Here is a 15,589-nt window from a genome sequence, read left to right as displayed (position 1 = left end):
CTCCTACCACCGAAAGGCAAAAGACCAGCAAAAGAAGCCAAGTCCTTCAGCTTTAAGCATCTTAGGTCTCAGTTTTCCGTCCTGTACAATGGGTGAGGACTGGGTTCGACGGCCAGTCCAGCCCTTACTTTCTGTAGCCCGGTGGAGCTTTGAGACTCTGGGAGGGAGCTCCCTGTGACCCCACTAGGACCTGTCATGGTGTCTGAAATCCCACCCTCAAAGCCTTTTCCTTTTACTTAGGACTCTTTCCAGCCATGGCCCACATTTAAGGGTAGCTCAGGAAGTCCCTAGAAGCGGGGCCCATAGCTTGACCTGAGCCCTCCCTGTCATGGAGACAGGGAAGGTCCTCCACTGGGAACATGGCGCAGACCGTCCTCCTGGTTCCAGCGGTGTGGGGCGTGGGAGAGCTCTGCCTGCGGGGCCGTCTGGGCACCCCTAATCATACCAAACCTCAACTCCCTTTCTAGGAAACCGAATAATGACGGCTTTGATGTCCCAGGCCGGTGAGCCTGGCTCCTGGCAAGTGGACTAACCTTGTGTGTTGGGGGAGAAGGGCAGGGGCGGCACACCCAGGGCCTGCCGGCCGCTTCCTCAAGGAGGGGTTGAGAGGGTGGCAGGAAAACATGCCACCATCATTGGGACAAGTGTGAAACGCGCGCCACTGCCGCCATCATTCCGTGCGCTCCTGACGCGGAGAGGTGAGCCCAGCCAGCCTCAGTCTGGCGGATCCCAGGCAGGAAGCGATGCGGTCCCCAGGGCGTTGCATAAGGATAAAGGTCGTGGGGCCCAGAAATGCCACCTACACGCTAGGATGTGGGGTGCCATTGTTGGCCGAACAGCACAGACCTGAAGTCACACCATCTCCTGTCACCCCCCAAACAGCACGGGCCTGAAGTCAGACCACACACACGTCTTCCTTTTCCCTTTAATCACAGCCCCAGACGAATTCAGAATCCTGGACAGCCCGCGGGCGCGCCAATGAGTGTTGTCCGTCCCTTTTGTCTGAATAGGGTCAACCAACAGGTGAAATCCCCAAGAGGGGACTTTAGGCCTGTGCTGTTTGGGTGGTGGGGGTGATAGGGAGGGACCCTGGAAGCAGCCTTGGCCCTGGCTGCGCAGTTTCCGGAGCGAGGAAGCCACTTGACTTTGGCCAAGAGCAGGGAGTGGGAGAAGGGAAGCAGGGCCTCCGATGGCACAGGGAGGGGCTCAGGGGCAGGCTCTCTAGCCCTGCCGAGTCCCATGGCTCCCACACCGTCTTGTTTAAGGATCCAGGGGACCGGACAGTGCAGGGACAGCACCCAAGGAAATGAGACATTTCACTCTAACTAGACTCAACATCCAAGGTGGCCGAGAGGGTGGCAGGAGGGGAGGCAGGGGCAGGGGCCGGGACAGGGAATGGGTCAAGGGATGGGGTCACACGCCCGAGCACCCGGGGCTGGGCCCTCTTCCTGGACTGCCCCTCTGGGGTCTGGGACTGGGGCTCCCAAGGTGACATCACAGGGGAGTTGGATAACATCACAGGGAGTGGGAGGGAATCCCGGGGTGAGGTACCTCCGGTTCTGGATTGTCCACTGTCCCTGGGTGCACGGAAGGTCATACTTCTGCCTCCGCAGAGCATAGGCGTCAAACCAGAGGGCCAAGCCATAGTCCAGAGAGGGCACCTGGGATGGAGGAGTCGGTGTGACAGTGCTGGAGGCCTCACTTCACAGGACAACAAAGGGAGGAGGCCCTCTGACACAGAGCCCCAGCAGGGGCTGAAGGTGGTCAGTCACTCAACAAACAAGCACTACGGTGACCCACAGAGGCAGACCGTGGCCACACCTGTCACCACCCCCCTTCTGGAGGGATTTGCACCCAGGGCTCAGCCTGCACCTCCCCGGGGCTTCCCGAGCTCTGCAGGGTGCCTTGGGCAAAGGGCGCGTGGGTGGCAGAGGACGGGGCTCACCGTGAGGTGCCAGGAGCAGTGGGTGCTGGGCGAGTAGTAGCTGGGGAAGTAAGGCGTGCTGAGGACGCCCTGCGGCTCCAGACGGCCCTCCAAGGTCAGGTTCACCTCACAAGCTGGGCCCCGAGAACAGCTGTTACACAGGGTCCCCGGGGCCCAGCTCACTGCACCTCCCAGCAGGTGAGGGGCAGCCGTAACCCCTCCACCCTCCTGCCGTTAAACAGTAGAGGTTAGTTGCAGGATATGATCTGGGGCCTCAGTTTCCCCACCCAGAACATGGGGACAATAATAACCCATACCTCACAGGGCAGGTAAGCGGATTAAATAGACATAAAATGCTCAGACAACCTGACATATAGTAAGTGCTCAATAAATGGTAGCCACCGACACAGATTGTGCCGCACCAGACCCTTTCACCACGTGCGTTCACAACAGTGTGAGCCTCGGTTATGGTGGTGGGGGAGGGAGAAGCAAGCTCCTTTTCAAGATGAGGCTCAGAGAAGAAGGGGGACTTGGCTGAGGTCGCAGAGCTAGAAGGTGAGGAATCAGGAGGGTTCCCAGCTGCTCTGCTATCTCTCCCTAGAGTCAGGGTCCCCATGTTCCCCTGTCCCCTGAGTTATGTCAGTGACTCCCATGGAGCCAGAGCCAGCTCCGGCACCTTCTCAGCCCTGACCAGAGGGATGCCAGAACCCAGCACGGGCATCAGGGGACCTGGGTCACTGCCAGGAGGCCTCTGAGGTCAACACCAGGAGAGGGAGGAGAACCAAGTAGAAAGAGGGGGACTGCCAGGTTAGGGGCGGGGAGCAGCAGCTCGTGGTCTCCTATTGTTCTGGAACCTGCAAGATTTGTTTGGCTGATCCATGCCCCAGGACAGCCAGGGCATGAAGCATGGGGTTCTTCCCGAGAAAGGGGGTCAGGGAAGAAGGGAGGGAGATCCAGAACAGGAGGCTAGTAGTGGAGGCCAGCGGGCAGCCTGGAGAGCCCTTCCCGGAAACACTGTGAGTGGCCTTCCCTGAGCCGAGTGCCATCTCCAGGGAGATCTGTGGGGCTCCTTTTTGGTGTGAGAGGATGGTCTGGGGGTAAATCTGAGGTTCTCAGGCCTCCTGACCACAGACCCACCCTCCAGCCTCAAGCGGATACAGAGGGAAGAGGGCCAGGGGAGGAGCCGAGAGAAGAGACACGGGTCCAGGATGGGGACCCAACAGACAGTAAACAGAAAGAGGCCGGAGAGAGAAGGAGGGAAAGGAGGGACAGGGGACAGGGAGGGTAGGAGAGGGAGGGAGAAATGGAGTAAGAACAGAGGACAGGAAGAGAGGGGCCAAGGGCTTGGGAGGGAGGAGAGCAGAGGGGCTTCCAGAACCTTCCCTCTGCTCCCATCCCACCTCAACGACAGCAAAGGTGAAGGGCATGCCGGCCTGTGCCCTGGGTATCTGCCTTGGCTCCCCTCCCATCCCGAGGGACCCCTGACTCCTCACCCTGGAAGGCCACGGGCTGCACGGAGAGCACAAAGGGGTCATAGTAGCTGTGTAAGCCCTTCTTCCAGACCACCGCCATGACAGCGCCGGACGCCAGGACCTCCACCACTGGCTCCTGGCGACTGCAGCCATAGACCCTGGAGGGACAGAGGAAGGTGACCAGGATGGGTGGGGCCTGGAAGGGGGTTGGGTGGACTGCGTGTCCCCGCGCAGGTGTCCTACCCTCTCTGCCCAGGAGACTGACTGGAAGCCCTGGAAGGGTCAGGCCAGCTCCTCAGGGGAGAGAGACCAGGAGGTTGCCCAGACTGTCCCCACCAAACTCCTGTCCCCCTGGATCCCTGTGCCCCTGAGGTCCCAGCCTGTACCCTGCAGGGAGATGAGGTTTCAGGGTTGAGGGTCCTGAGGTCACCTAATGTTGGGGTTCCTTTTCTTTTCTTTACTTGGCAGCAGAGCCCGCCTTGTAATTAAAATGTCTTGAAGCCTCCCAGGGCGTGGAGCCCCTGCAACAAGTCATGGAGTTAAAGTCGGTCGAGGTCCCTTCTACTCTATCTCCTTATCACCCCTGAAGACCTCTCATGGCTCTGGGATGCAAGGGTGACGATCCCCTGATCTTGTCTGACCAGCCCCTTTAGACCTCCAAGGCCCCGAGATGGCACGGGGTGCCTGTGCGCCATCGTGAGCAGGGACAAGGCTGAGCTGTGTCCCCTCCCTAACAACAGGCTGGGGTGGGGGGTAGGGGTACTTGAAGAAGCCCCAGGGGAAGCCCATCAGCGTCCCCACCCTCATCAGCCCTGGAAATCAGATGGTGTCTGGCTTCTGTGCGCTTCCCAGAGCACTCCAGGAACCCAGCCCACGCGCACCCCAGGTTGAGGTCATCATGCCGGGGGTGTGTAAATGAATGTGCCTGCCGCCTCAGAGCCAGGAGTTCAGAGAGGCCCCGGGGTGGGGGGAGGGGGTTGGGGAGGACCTTGTCCCCGCTCACCCTCAAGGACTGCCCTTGACCTGAACACTCAGGTCCCACCCCCGCTCCTGCCTGGAAGCTGGGCCAGCCTGAGCCAGAGAAGGCAGCAGCCTGGTGCCTCCCCCCACAGCCCACACCGCCAGCAGCAGTTACTGCCTATTTAACGGAGACATTACCAGGTAGTAATAAGGGATGGCTTTGCTATGTGTGAGAATCTCGGCACTGGTGGTTCGATTTCAAGCCTCACAACCCTACAAGGTGGCTGTGACTATACACCCATTTTACAGGTGAGGACAGCCGAGGCTCAGAGAGGCAAAGGCACTTGCCTTAGGATGCACAGCTACGAAGCAACAGTGCAGGGGGCTGCCAGGCTCTAAAGCGTTCAAATGAGCCTTGTCACCTCCCAGAGCTGACCCGAGGGGTGGTCTAGTACAACCGCTCTCTCTCAGATGGGGAAACTGAGACTCGGGGAAGGAAAGGGGGTTGCCCACAGCACACAGCCATTTCCAGCCTCCTATCTCCTCTGTGTGCTAACCTTGCTGTCTCTCAGATACCAGATACCGAGGACCGGGATCACACAGCCTCTTCTCTCCGACTGTGGGGGGTGATGCTCACCGCCCCCACCCTCCCACCCCCCTTCCCAGGACTCACGAGGTGATGAGCCTCCTCTCCAGGGGCCCAGCCACGTCGTACATGGCCAGCCGGTCCCGGCACTCGGCCAGCGTCCACTCCAGCCGAAGCTTGAGCATAAGGTCCTTGGGACCCTGCAGGTGCCACAGGCAGCTGGAGGCCAGGTGGTCGGGCCCTTTCAGCCGGAGGACCTGGCCCTGGTCCACATAGCTGTAGCGGTAGCAGCCTGGAGGAGGGAGAGGGACAGGCCCCCTGACCCCTGTTCACCAGGAGGAGGGAGCCAGGGGGCCAGCTGGTCCTCACCTGGACGGGGGTGGTGCAGGGAAAGCCACTGGGTGGGGATGGGCCCCCACGTGCTAGGTCCCATCTCTCTGTTTCCCTGCTGGTTTCCGTCTCCAGTATCCTCAACTACGCATTCACTCAGTGGTCCGTTCATTCATTCACTTAGCCCTCCCTGAGCTCTCCATGCCAGGCAAGTGTCACAAAGATTCAGTCACTGCCCAGGAGCGCCAAAAGCGGTGAGGACAGATACAGAGCCCAGCGGTAGCAGCTCAGGAAGAGAGGACGCCGAGCCCAGCTGCAGGGCAGGGAAGACCTGGCAGGTAGCAGACAGGGTCACAGGTGTGAGCAAAGGGCCGGGGGCCAGGGTGGGGTTTGAGGCCAGAGAACAAGCTGGAGAAGGGAGGCAGGGGCCAGGTCGTGCCTAGGAGAGGAAGTGCTTTCTCCCACAGCCATGGGGAGCCGCTGAGGGTTATGCAGGGCTGGGACGTGGCTGGGCTTGGGTCACGGACTCCTCTGGCTGCTGGGAGGAGCTCCAAGGAGGCTGGGAGACCATCAGGGTGCCATAAGGGAAGGAGAGGGGAGAGCGTGTTCCAGTGGGGGTGGAGAAGCAGCCTGGGTAGAGGAAGTGAGCTCAAACTGAGGAGGAGGAAACACCAGAATGAAACAGGCTGCGCTCATGAGGCATCTGCCAGGAGGGCTCCGTGAGCCTAGCCGAGCAGACTGCTGTGATTCCTCCTGCTTACAGACCTGCGCCAGACAGACCCGGGCTCACCGAACCTTCCTTGGGCCTTGGTTGGCTGCTCTGGATAACGGGGGCCACAACACCAGCCCCGTGGAGTCGTCACTTGCTTGGGGGTGATGCCCGCTTGCATGCCTGGCGTAGCACCCAGACCTCACGCTAAGTAGGTGCTCAGTGCGTGTGTAGTGACTGCTCTGTTGGGGGTATGGGGAGAGGCAGAAGGTGGGGCTGGGGAGCAAGTCCTAAGACCTGTCACCCTTTGGCTGGGGCCCCCTGGAGGCACAGACAGAAACAGTCTCATTGGCTGGCCGCTCTCCCTTCACACCTCATTCATCAGCAGCAATATCCCCCCCCACCCCCCAAGCACCTCCTTTCTTGGGTTCAGACTCCAGCCCCACTATCTACACCGTTTGTGCAAGCATTCCCTCCCCCAGCATCACTGTCGGGCCCCCACCTTGGGTTTGATTTAGGCTCCAGAAACCAGAAGCAAACAATCTGTCCCCTGGAACACAAGTATCTCCTTGAAACCTCCCCACAGCCAGTGAAGCTGTGGGGATGTGGGAACAAGCCCCAGATTGTGGGGGGCAGCTCAGGGTGCAGGGAGTGCCCACACCCCACCTTGGGTCCTGGTGCTCCCCTCCCATTAGCCCAGTGACCCTGGGCCAGTTGCTTAGCTGCTGGGTTCCGTCAAATGAACACTGCATTAGTCTTTAATCCTGCCTCCCTCTCCAGGTGCTCTGAGGACCAAAGACGGAATGCAGATGAACAGGCTTTGCTCAGATGCTGCTCCCTCAACCCCCACCCCGTCCTGACCCCTGGCCATCCTGACTCAAACTGGGGAGCAGAGTTCCCCAGGGGGAGACCTGTGACTCCTGCAGAGGGAAGAGACAGGGAAAAGCTGCTTGTCTGTTTCGGGTCATCTGTCGTCTCTAAGTCTTGTTCCAAGTTGATGCTTCGTTTTTGACATTTTAATAATTACTCTTTTTCTGAGTGCAGAGATATGTGCTGGTCTCTGTTGATAATCCAAAATATCTTGGGGTGACCCCGTTACCGCTGGTCACCGGGAGAGAGTGCGTGTGCATGCCCAGTGCGTTCTCCTTGCCTGCCCTTTGCTCACACTCTTGCCTCTGCCCCAAGTGTCCCTTCCTCTTCTCCACCTGCCAGATTTCTACCTCTGTCCCACTTGGGTCTGCTGCCTGGCCCACACAAGGACAGCCAAGACTGCCCCCCTCCCTAGTCAGGAGCAACATTTCTCTCCCTCTAGAAGCAGGTCCCTTCCTCTGCCTTGCAAGGCGGCCCCTGGTGTCCATCTGCCGTCCCCAGGGCAGAGCAACTCCCCCTTTCTGCTGCCTCTGGGACCTCTATTCTAGTGCTGGCACTTGATGTTATGAGACATTGTTTATTTGTCTGTCTCTCTCATGGGCTCAGAGCTCCTCTGAGGACAGGGGTGAGGACACGGTCATTTCGTGTCCCCAGAGCCCGCCTGCGGCCAGCATGGGGGAAATGTTCACAAAGCCTATAAAAAGGATTTGAATTGTCATCCTCGCCCCCGTTAGACACTGTGCTCCAGGAGGGCAGGGACTCCAGATGTGCTCTGAATCAAATAAAATAATTACAAGGCCACTGCCAGCAACGTGGGGACCCGTGGACAGCCAGCACGGGCAAGGGCAGCCGGAAAGCCCATCCCGACCCAGGGTCAGAGCCAGATAGTAGATGATAGGCAGGGAGGTAGATACATCAGTTTCTCACATTCTCCTTTGAACCAGTTTTACCATTCTACTCATTCCCTCATTAATACGGTAACTAAATCTTTGATGTGTGGCTCTCTACAGTTTTGCTTGAGAATCATGATTTTAGCAATTTGAAAATTGCTCATCACCTCCATCTACCAAAGAAGTAAGCATCTGACCAACTAGAAGATAAGAGAGGGAATAACGAGGATTTAAATTCTGCCTCCCTCCCTGAGATGGGGCTGATGCCCTCAGCCTGGCCTCAGCTCTGGGTAGAAACGCTTGGTAGCATAAGAAGAACCTGAGAATATAAGACCTTGTGCTCAGGACCGCAGGGTACAGTAGCACAGGTGGTGCACTGCACAACACAGACTGCAATGTGGACAGTGCTCCCTGGCATTGTGCAGCATGGTGGCCCTTCTGGTACTCTGCTTCCCAGGGCTCAGGAGGAAGACTGTGGAACCTCTGGGAGGAAGGCAGGGTGAGTCTGGTAATATGGCATGGGAGTGGGGTAGGAGGACAGGGCAGAAGAGCCTGGCTAAGAAGGACAAGGAAAATGGGAAGGGAGTATCCTTGAATGTGACAGAAATATCTCCAAGAGACCAAGTCCATGGGTGGAAATTAGCTTGTGAGCAAACTGAGTTCAGTGATAAAAAAGCAGTCATATTTATGTGCACCTAAATTGGCACACCCCACACGGGCCACGCACACCCCACACGGGCCACGCACGCACACGCGCACATGTGCACACATGCTCATGCATGCACACACGCAGGGGTACACAATGACCACCTCCCCCCACGGCCCCAGCCTTGCTCAGGACTCATCACCGAGTCCACCATGGCCCACCCACCCCCCGGTCACCCCAGGCCACTGCTCCCTGCTCTCACCACAAGCCACGTGGTCCCCTGACACTTGACCAAGCCAAGCAAAACGGCAACTCAAAAGGAAATGGAGAGGGGAAACAAAAGAGCATACCCAGCGTGGAATTCAGAGCAACTATGTCTTTCACGCTGGCTTCTGTTAAAAGGAAAGGAACAAACAAATAAACAAAGACCAAAAGTAAATAAAGAAAATGAAATGAAAAATGAAACTGAAAATAGAAGAGACCATCAGAGCCAGCCTGTCTGAAATTGACTGAGTGCCACCTCCCTCCCCGTCCCCCTGCAGTCCAGCCTCCATCCTGGCTCTGGGGTAGCTGGGAGGCCCACCCTGAGAGCCTCCCAGCCTGTGCCACCCTAGCCTCACCATCCCGCATCCCCCTCCCCAGTACTGACCCAGGATCACCAGGCCCTCCGGGTCCACCTCGTACTCGGCCCTGTAGGGGGCAGGGGTCGAGCTGTTGGCCGTGGACAGCAGCTCCTCCACCAGCAGCGCCCGCACCACCTCGGGGCTCAGCATCGGCCGGCGGTGCTCGGGGATTTGAAGAATGAACCAGAAAAAGCAGGTGAGAGGTCCCTCCCTGAGGCAGGCAGAAATGAGAGGGGTGGGAAGGGGCCTGGAATCTGCCCCTTGGATTCCAGTGGGCCTGGAATCCCCAGCCCACTGCTCCTGCGGGGGAGACCACCAAGCCTGGCTCAAGCTTCCTACCTCTACCTCATGGAAACCTCCTAACAACCAAGATGCTGTCTGCTGCCCCGTGTCACAGAGGGAATGAAGCACAAGAGGGTAGGCTGTATGCCACCGATCAGAAACGGGTACTCATATGGCACAGCTAGGGCACCCCCCCAACTCCCACTCCAACCATGGCCTTGCCTGATGCGTGCCAAGCCCAAGCACACCACAGTCGTTGTCTAGCGTGGATTCCTACCACATTGTTGTACCCATTCTACAGATGAGGAAACCAAACTCAGTGAAAGGAGTTCGCACCTAGGCAGCCGAGTTGCCATCTTGTGCCTCAGTTTCCCCATTTTTAAAAACAAGGGCATTGCATCAGTAGCCTACAGCATCCCCTCCTGTTCTTTGAGTCTAAGGTTCTAGCGAGGGCTGGTCAGGGGGCCAGGGCGACTCACCCGAAGGAGTAGACTGAGCTGGAGTTGTAGTAGGTACCCAGACGGGTGCTGGCGATGAGCTCCTTGAGCTGAAAGGAGGGAAAACGAGAGCCCCCTGGTGACCGTTTGCAGAAACCCCCCTTCCTGCTCTTTGCCCCTCCTGACAGCCCCGTTTGACAGGCACCTTCGAGGTAGAGAGGCTTGCCCCTGGTCACCTGGGGGACAGTGACCACTCAGGGAGAACCTCCCTCCTAATCTTTTCCCCTCCCCCTCTACCTGGGTACTGCCCCCCAACACTGTCCTTCCGTCAGCTCTAGCCTACACCAGAACCCCCACAGCTTCTCTCCCTCCTGTCAAATGTCACCCCTCAATTCTAGAAAGCCCCACTGGGCTCCAGCGTCTGCCCCTTACCCCCAGCCACCAGCCACGGGAGCCCAGCTGGTTGGTGTGTGCACCTGTTCATGACTGGAAGGGGGACAGCCATCGTGGCTGTAAAGGAGCAGGACGGAGCTGTGGGCAACTGAGGCACAGTCCGACATGGAACTCCAGGAGATGGTGGGGGCATCCTCGGAACTGTCCCCTCACCAAGGCCAAGGGATTGACCCATTGGCCTGGCATAATCAGGGCCTCCCCACACCTCCCCACCCCGTGCATCCCCTCCCGTCCCCACAGCCCTTCCCTACCATCTTCTGGGCTTTGGCAGTCTCACTGCGGAAGGCACTGGACTCCCGGCGGGCGAGGTCCTGGGAGAAGTGGCGATTGAGCACGCGGAGGCTGCCAGAGTACACCTGGCTGACCGTCACCTCCGCCTTGTACCCTGCGCAGGACGCAACCGACAAGGTCAATCAAGGGGGCCTCCGGGGGAGACTCCTGTCTTCCCGACGTCTTCTCCTGTCACCCAGACCCACAGCTCAGCCTCCAGCATCTGGGACCTCTGAGGCTCCATCATCATCATCATCCCTGTCCCTGTCATTGTGTCATCCAGTGTGTTTTAGTGACAGGGAGGAAAGAGGCCCATGGATCACGACCCAAGGGCTCCCAGTCGGAAGCTGACGCAATCATCCATCCAAGATATAGATGATGCAAAAGCAAGGAAAACCACATGGCCTAGAAGGGGTTAGCACCTCGCTGCACCCTTCCTTTCCCCAGATTGTCCCGGCTGCTCCTACCGTGTAGGGTACACTAGTAACCCCAGACAGCTGCGTCTCCCCCTGCAGAGCTGCCCATGGTGGGTGAGACAGGCTTGACTCCCGTGGCCTCAGAGCACACAGGCCCATCCCTGAGGAGTGACTTCAAGGGGAGCCCAAGGCACAACTGAGGGAACATGACCAAGAAACAGGGCCTGGCCCAGGGTGACCGACCAGCTGAGATGGGAGGATTGGAGCATCCACTGGGAAGGGGGGAGGGAGGGAAGTACCTTTAAGGGCAGAGGGAACAACATATGCAAAGGCCCTGTGGCAGAGGGATAATGGTGAGCACTGGGCTGAAACCTCTTTGGCTGGAGCCGTCAGATAAGGGGAGGGGCAGTAAGAGGCTGGGACCTCAGCAAGACAGGATTTGGGTCTTTACCTGATGCACAAAGGAAACCACAAAGGGTTTAAGATCGAGGATGACATCATCAGGTTTCCACTTTGTAAAAACCTGTTTTGGCTGACAGTGAAGAAACTAGACTCATAGCCCTGGGCGTATACCCCTATTCGTTCAATTTATGCGTCCATTCAATATATGTGACTTGAGAACCTGCTACATTAGGTGCTGGTTATGTCAGTAGAACCACAAATAAAACAATAAAGAAAAAACCTTGCCCTAAGAGCTTGTAGTTTAGTGAGAAAAATCAGACAATAAACAACAAACATAGCATAGAACACATTAGAGGTGTAAGCGCTGTGGGAGTCAGGGAGGGTGGTGGGCTGCCCCAGGGAGGCCAGCGAAGAAGGCGATGATGTTAGTCACGTGGATGTTAATCTCTGGAAAGAGTGGTCCCAGCAGGGGACCAGCAAGTGCAAAGGCCCTGGGGCAGATGCTCATCTGATGGATTTCAGAAACACCAAAAAGAGAAGGGGAAGAGAGCAGGAAGCAATGAGAAGGGGGAGAGGACAGCCACACAGCATTGGGCCGACCACAGGGGACTTCACTTTTACTGTGGGTGAGGTAGGAACCATGGGAGGTTTAAGCAGAGAGGTTAGGGGCTTGGATCTGCTTTCTAAAATGATCCCTCCACAATTGTGTGGTGAACAGGCTCTAAGGAAGCAAGGGCAGAAGCCAGGAGACCCACAGGAGGCTTCCATAGTCATCCAGTGACTCATCTGTTGGCCAGGCATGGGGCACCGGAGCCTGGACCAGGCTGCGCAGGAAGGTGGTGAGAAGTGAGCGACCAGAGGCAGGATACAGTCTGCAGTCAGAGATGACCAGGTTTGCTGGCAAACTGGGGCTGGGGTGTGAAAGAGAGGAGTCAGTGGAAACAACCGGAAGGGTGGGATGGCCACTGACTGGGATGCGGGGGGGTGGGTCTGGAGGAAACCAGGGAGCGCTGCATGCTGGACCAGGGGGGTACGAGATGCCCTTAGACCTCCTGGTGGAGGGCAAGCCCCATCAACACGGTGGAGCTCAGGGAGGGACCCAGGCTGGACACACACGTTTGGGAGTCACTGGGGTATAAGGGACATTTAAAGCCAGGGGCCCTGGATGAGACCCTGAAAGAAGTGGGCTGAGCAGGGAGAAGGAGAATCCCTCCACCAGCGAAGGACATGGAGGAGAGGCTGCTCATAGCTGGGGGAAGAGAAATGCCGGCCCCCTGGAAGCCGAGGGAGGAAAGGGCTCCGAGGAGGAGGGAGTGACGTGCCTGGTCAAGTTGCCAATGGGTGGGATGCACTGAGGACAGGGGACTGGCCATCGGATCTAGCAAGCTGACCATGGGCAACTTTGGTAAGCACCCCTGGGTGGGGGCAGGGGAGCCAGATGGGAAAATGTTCTCGAGGGGTTGCGGGTGCAGAATCAGAGACCGCTCTTTCAAGGTGTTTGCTGCAAAGCGGAACAGAGAAATGGGTTGGGGGGCACCAGCGGGATCTGCAGGAACAAGGAAAGTGCTCGTACGGGGACAGGCCACCTCTGGAACCCGGCCACTGTGTAGGAGGACAGCTGCCTTTGGAAAGGGCAGGGACGGTTCACCTGTGGGGACAGGGTGGGAGGGCAGATCCCATGGGTGCTTCTGGGAAGGCACGTAGGCACGTTGCCAGCTTCCAAGGGGCTTCTCTTCTTAGTGGTTCCCTTTGTCCAAGCAGGGGGCAAAGTGTGCGTGATTGGAGGCAGGAGGTTTGGAAAGAAAGCGTGAACTGTCAGCCAGGAGAGCAGGAGGGGGAAAATATGAGGAAAATACGGATGGGCAGTATTAAAGGCTCCCACTGCAAGCAGAATGTACCCCGGGGCCCCGGGCCTACGCGTGCGGCTGGCGGGGGGGAGCCAGCGGCCACCCCCAGCTCCCCCTCCTCAGTCCCTTTCTGAGTCACACTGCCACTCAACCAGTCCTTGGCAACTCACTCTGGGTTTCTCTTGTGCCCATAGACTAGGCCCCTTTTCCCTCTCCCCTTCCAGATGCATCTCTTTGCCGAGTGCCCAGGCCCCCGGAGCACAGCCTGAGCCCAGGTGGGAGGAATCCTTCAAACAGCTCCTGCAGTGTGGCCTTTACCCTAACTCCCTTTGTGGGCGCCGGAGTTGGCTTCCCCCAGCTGAGGCTTTGCAGCGCTCAGCCCCTGGGTCCTCAGCCCCACGGTACACCCACTCCCCGAGGGGTGATTCACTCCTGGAGCATAATCAGGAGAAATTAGACTCCACAAAGAAAGACAATTGGCAGTCGAGTTCCTGGCCCTCCAGCCTGACACGGTGGTTTACCCTGAAGACTAATTATCTGGCCGCCTACGGAGGCCTTGGTGGCCCTGTGCTATTTGGGGTGCTGGCTTCCAGCCGGTGGTGAAATGCACACAGCTTCCACTCCCCCGCCACCTGCATCGCTCGTGGCTCTGAGGCTCTGAGCAGACTCACGGTCCCCTCTGAGTCACTGCAGGCCTGGGCTTCCCAAGGGCATCGGCCCAGGGGCTCATTCCAGACACACCCTACCCTGAGGCCCCCTGGATCTGGGCCTAGGATGGACCTGGTGAGCCTCCATAGTGGATCACCATTCCTTTCGAGGAGCCTGAAATTCCACCACGAGATTTAGCCAGTACAACTATTTCTGGAAAGGCTCTGATCACCTGGGCAAGGTGTCTTGTCTCCATGGCTCCCCGGGCCCACGCTTCCTCTCTGTTCTAGCCCATGCCGTGCTTTCTGGTGCGGGCAGGGGCTGTCTCCAGAGCCTGGCCCAGAGCCTGGCACGCAGAAGGGGCTGGGTACTGAGCGTCTGAATAAGTGCACGTTAGGGATGAGCTTCCAGAGTGCGGGGGAGTGTTTTTGTTGGCAGCATCTAATGTGCTTTATCTGTTCCTTCCCATTGCCAAGAGCTAACAGAACCCAGTATGCTCTCCATCAGTTTCAGAGGAGGACACAGCAGGTGCTCAGGAGTGTTTATTGAATGAATGAATGAATGAATCCGTGCATGTATGCATGAATGAATGGAAGGATAGATAAATGGACAGAGAATGTGGGCCAGGTGCTCCTGAGGCTCCAGGGGACTGGTTGAGGGCTGTGATACCAGGAAGGGGAGGCCAGACTTCAGGACAGGGGAGGGGCCCGGGCTGCCTGCTTGATCCCCTCTCATTGTGTGTTGAATTGCAGGGGTGCCTGAGCTGGGATAAGAAAGCCAGCTCTGTGCTAGGGCAGCCCCCTGGGTGCTCGAGTCCTGTGTCTCCCTCCCCTTTTTCCCCCACTCATGCTGGGGCCCTGGAGACCCAGAGGTGACAGAGCTGTAGTCCCCACCCTAGAAAAGTTCTCAGGTTGGGCTCGAGTGAGCAGAGGTGCTAACTGGTGCCAGGCACCACCGGCGCCACTGGGCCTCCTCCCATGGAGCCAACTGGCTCTGAGCCCAGGGGCAACCCAGGAGGGCTTCAGGGAAGGGGAGGCAATGTTTATACTCCTGCTTGCTGGTTCACAAGAGTTGGGTGTTGTGAGATCACTCCTTCCCCAGCTGGGGACACTTAGTGCCAGCAAGGAACTTGCACTTGGCCTGAGCCCCAGGACCTAGAGCACAGGTGCAGTAGCTCTCCCATCTCACGGGACAGAAGGAGGACTCCGAGGGAAGCTCGTTGGCCAAGAGCATGCAGTGTGTTGCTAGGCATTGCAGAGCCTGGAGTTCTGATCTGTCTTGCTATATACCACCCACAGCCATCCCAAGTCATCGCCAGGTGCCTCTCCCAGAAGGGCCCACCGCTTACCTAGGAAATACCAGAGCAGGACCCCCACCGAAGCCAGCAGGACAAGGGCCAGCCACAGCGGTGCCAGGCGGAGGTAGTCCCGGACTTTTCTCTTGGAGTTCTTGGGGGCCTTGAACATCCCCTCTGGCTCTGCCTCCTCACCGTCTCCTCCATCACCCTGTCCACCTGCTGCCTGGGGGGCCTCGGCCACAGGCATCCTGGTGGAGAAACAGACCAGGGTTGGAAATGGCCCAACAGTGGCAAAGGGGCCTTTGCCAAAGATCAATGGCACACAGAAGGAAGACACCACCCCCCGTCCTTGGGACAGGAAGGTCCCAACCCTAGAAGCAGTGATTGAGAGTGGGCCCCGAGGCAGCTCGTAGAGCAGGAAAGCAAGCCTCAGAGCTGCTCGCTCCAGAGGACAAGCAGCAGAGCGGGAACCTATCCGGTTCTGGGACCCCCGCTTCTGTAGCCATACCAGCTCCTCTGTGGTCAGA

At 58.1% G+C, this 15,589-nt stretch overlaps 1 protein-coding gene across 2 annotated transcripts in view; it reads right to left on the bottom strand.

Moving 5' to 3' along the window:
• TMPRSS6 (transmembrane serine protease 6) overlaps positions 1-15,309 on the bottom strand; it is a 28,007-nt gene extending 12,698 nt beyond the window's left edge. For both annotated transcript variants that reach the window (XM_044227406.1, XM_044227407.1), the window contains exons 1-9: positions 15,114-15,309; positions 10,434-10,567; positions 9,772-9,839; positions 9,037-9,221; positions 8,738-8,779; positions 5,030-5,234; positions 3,418-3,554; positions 1,946-2,058; positions 1,552-1,661 (exon numbers count right to left, since the gene is read on the bottom strand). In XM_044227406.1, the coding sequence (XP_044083341.1) occupies positions 1,552-1,661; positions 1,946-2,058; positions 3,418-3,554; positions 5,030-5,234; positions 8,738-8,779; positions 9,037-9,221; positions 9,772-9,839; positions 10,434-10,567; positions 15,114-15,309 (1,190 nt within the window). The remainder of the gene's footprint in view (positions 1-1,551; positions 1,662-1,945; positions 2,059-3,417; positions 3,555-5,029; positions 5,235-8,737; positions 8,780-9,036; positions 9,222-9,771; positions 9,840-10,433; positions 10,568-15,113) is intronic.
• Positions 15,310-15,589: the final 280 nt, after the last annotated feature.

Source organism: Neovison vison, chromosome 12, assembly GCF_020171115.1.
Source record: "Neovison vison isolate M4711 chromosome 12, ASM_NN_V1, whole genome shotgun sequence".
Lineage (NCBI taxonomy): Eukaryota > Metazoa > Chordata > Mammalia > Carnivora > Mustelidae > Neogale > Neogale vison.
Note: the sequence above shows the minus strand (reverse complement) of the source record. Positions and strands in the feature narration are given on the sequence as shown.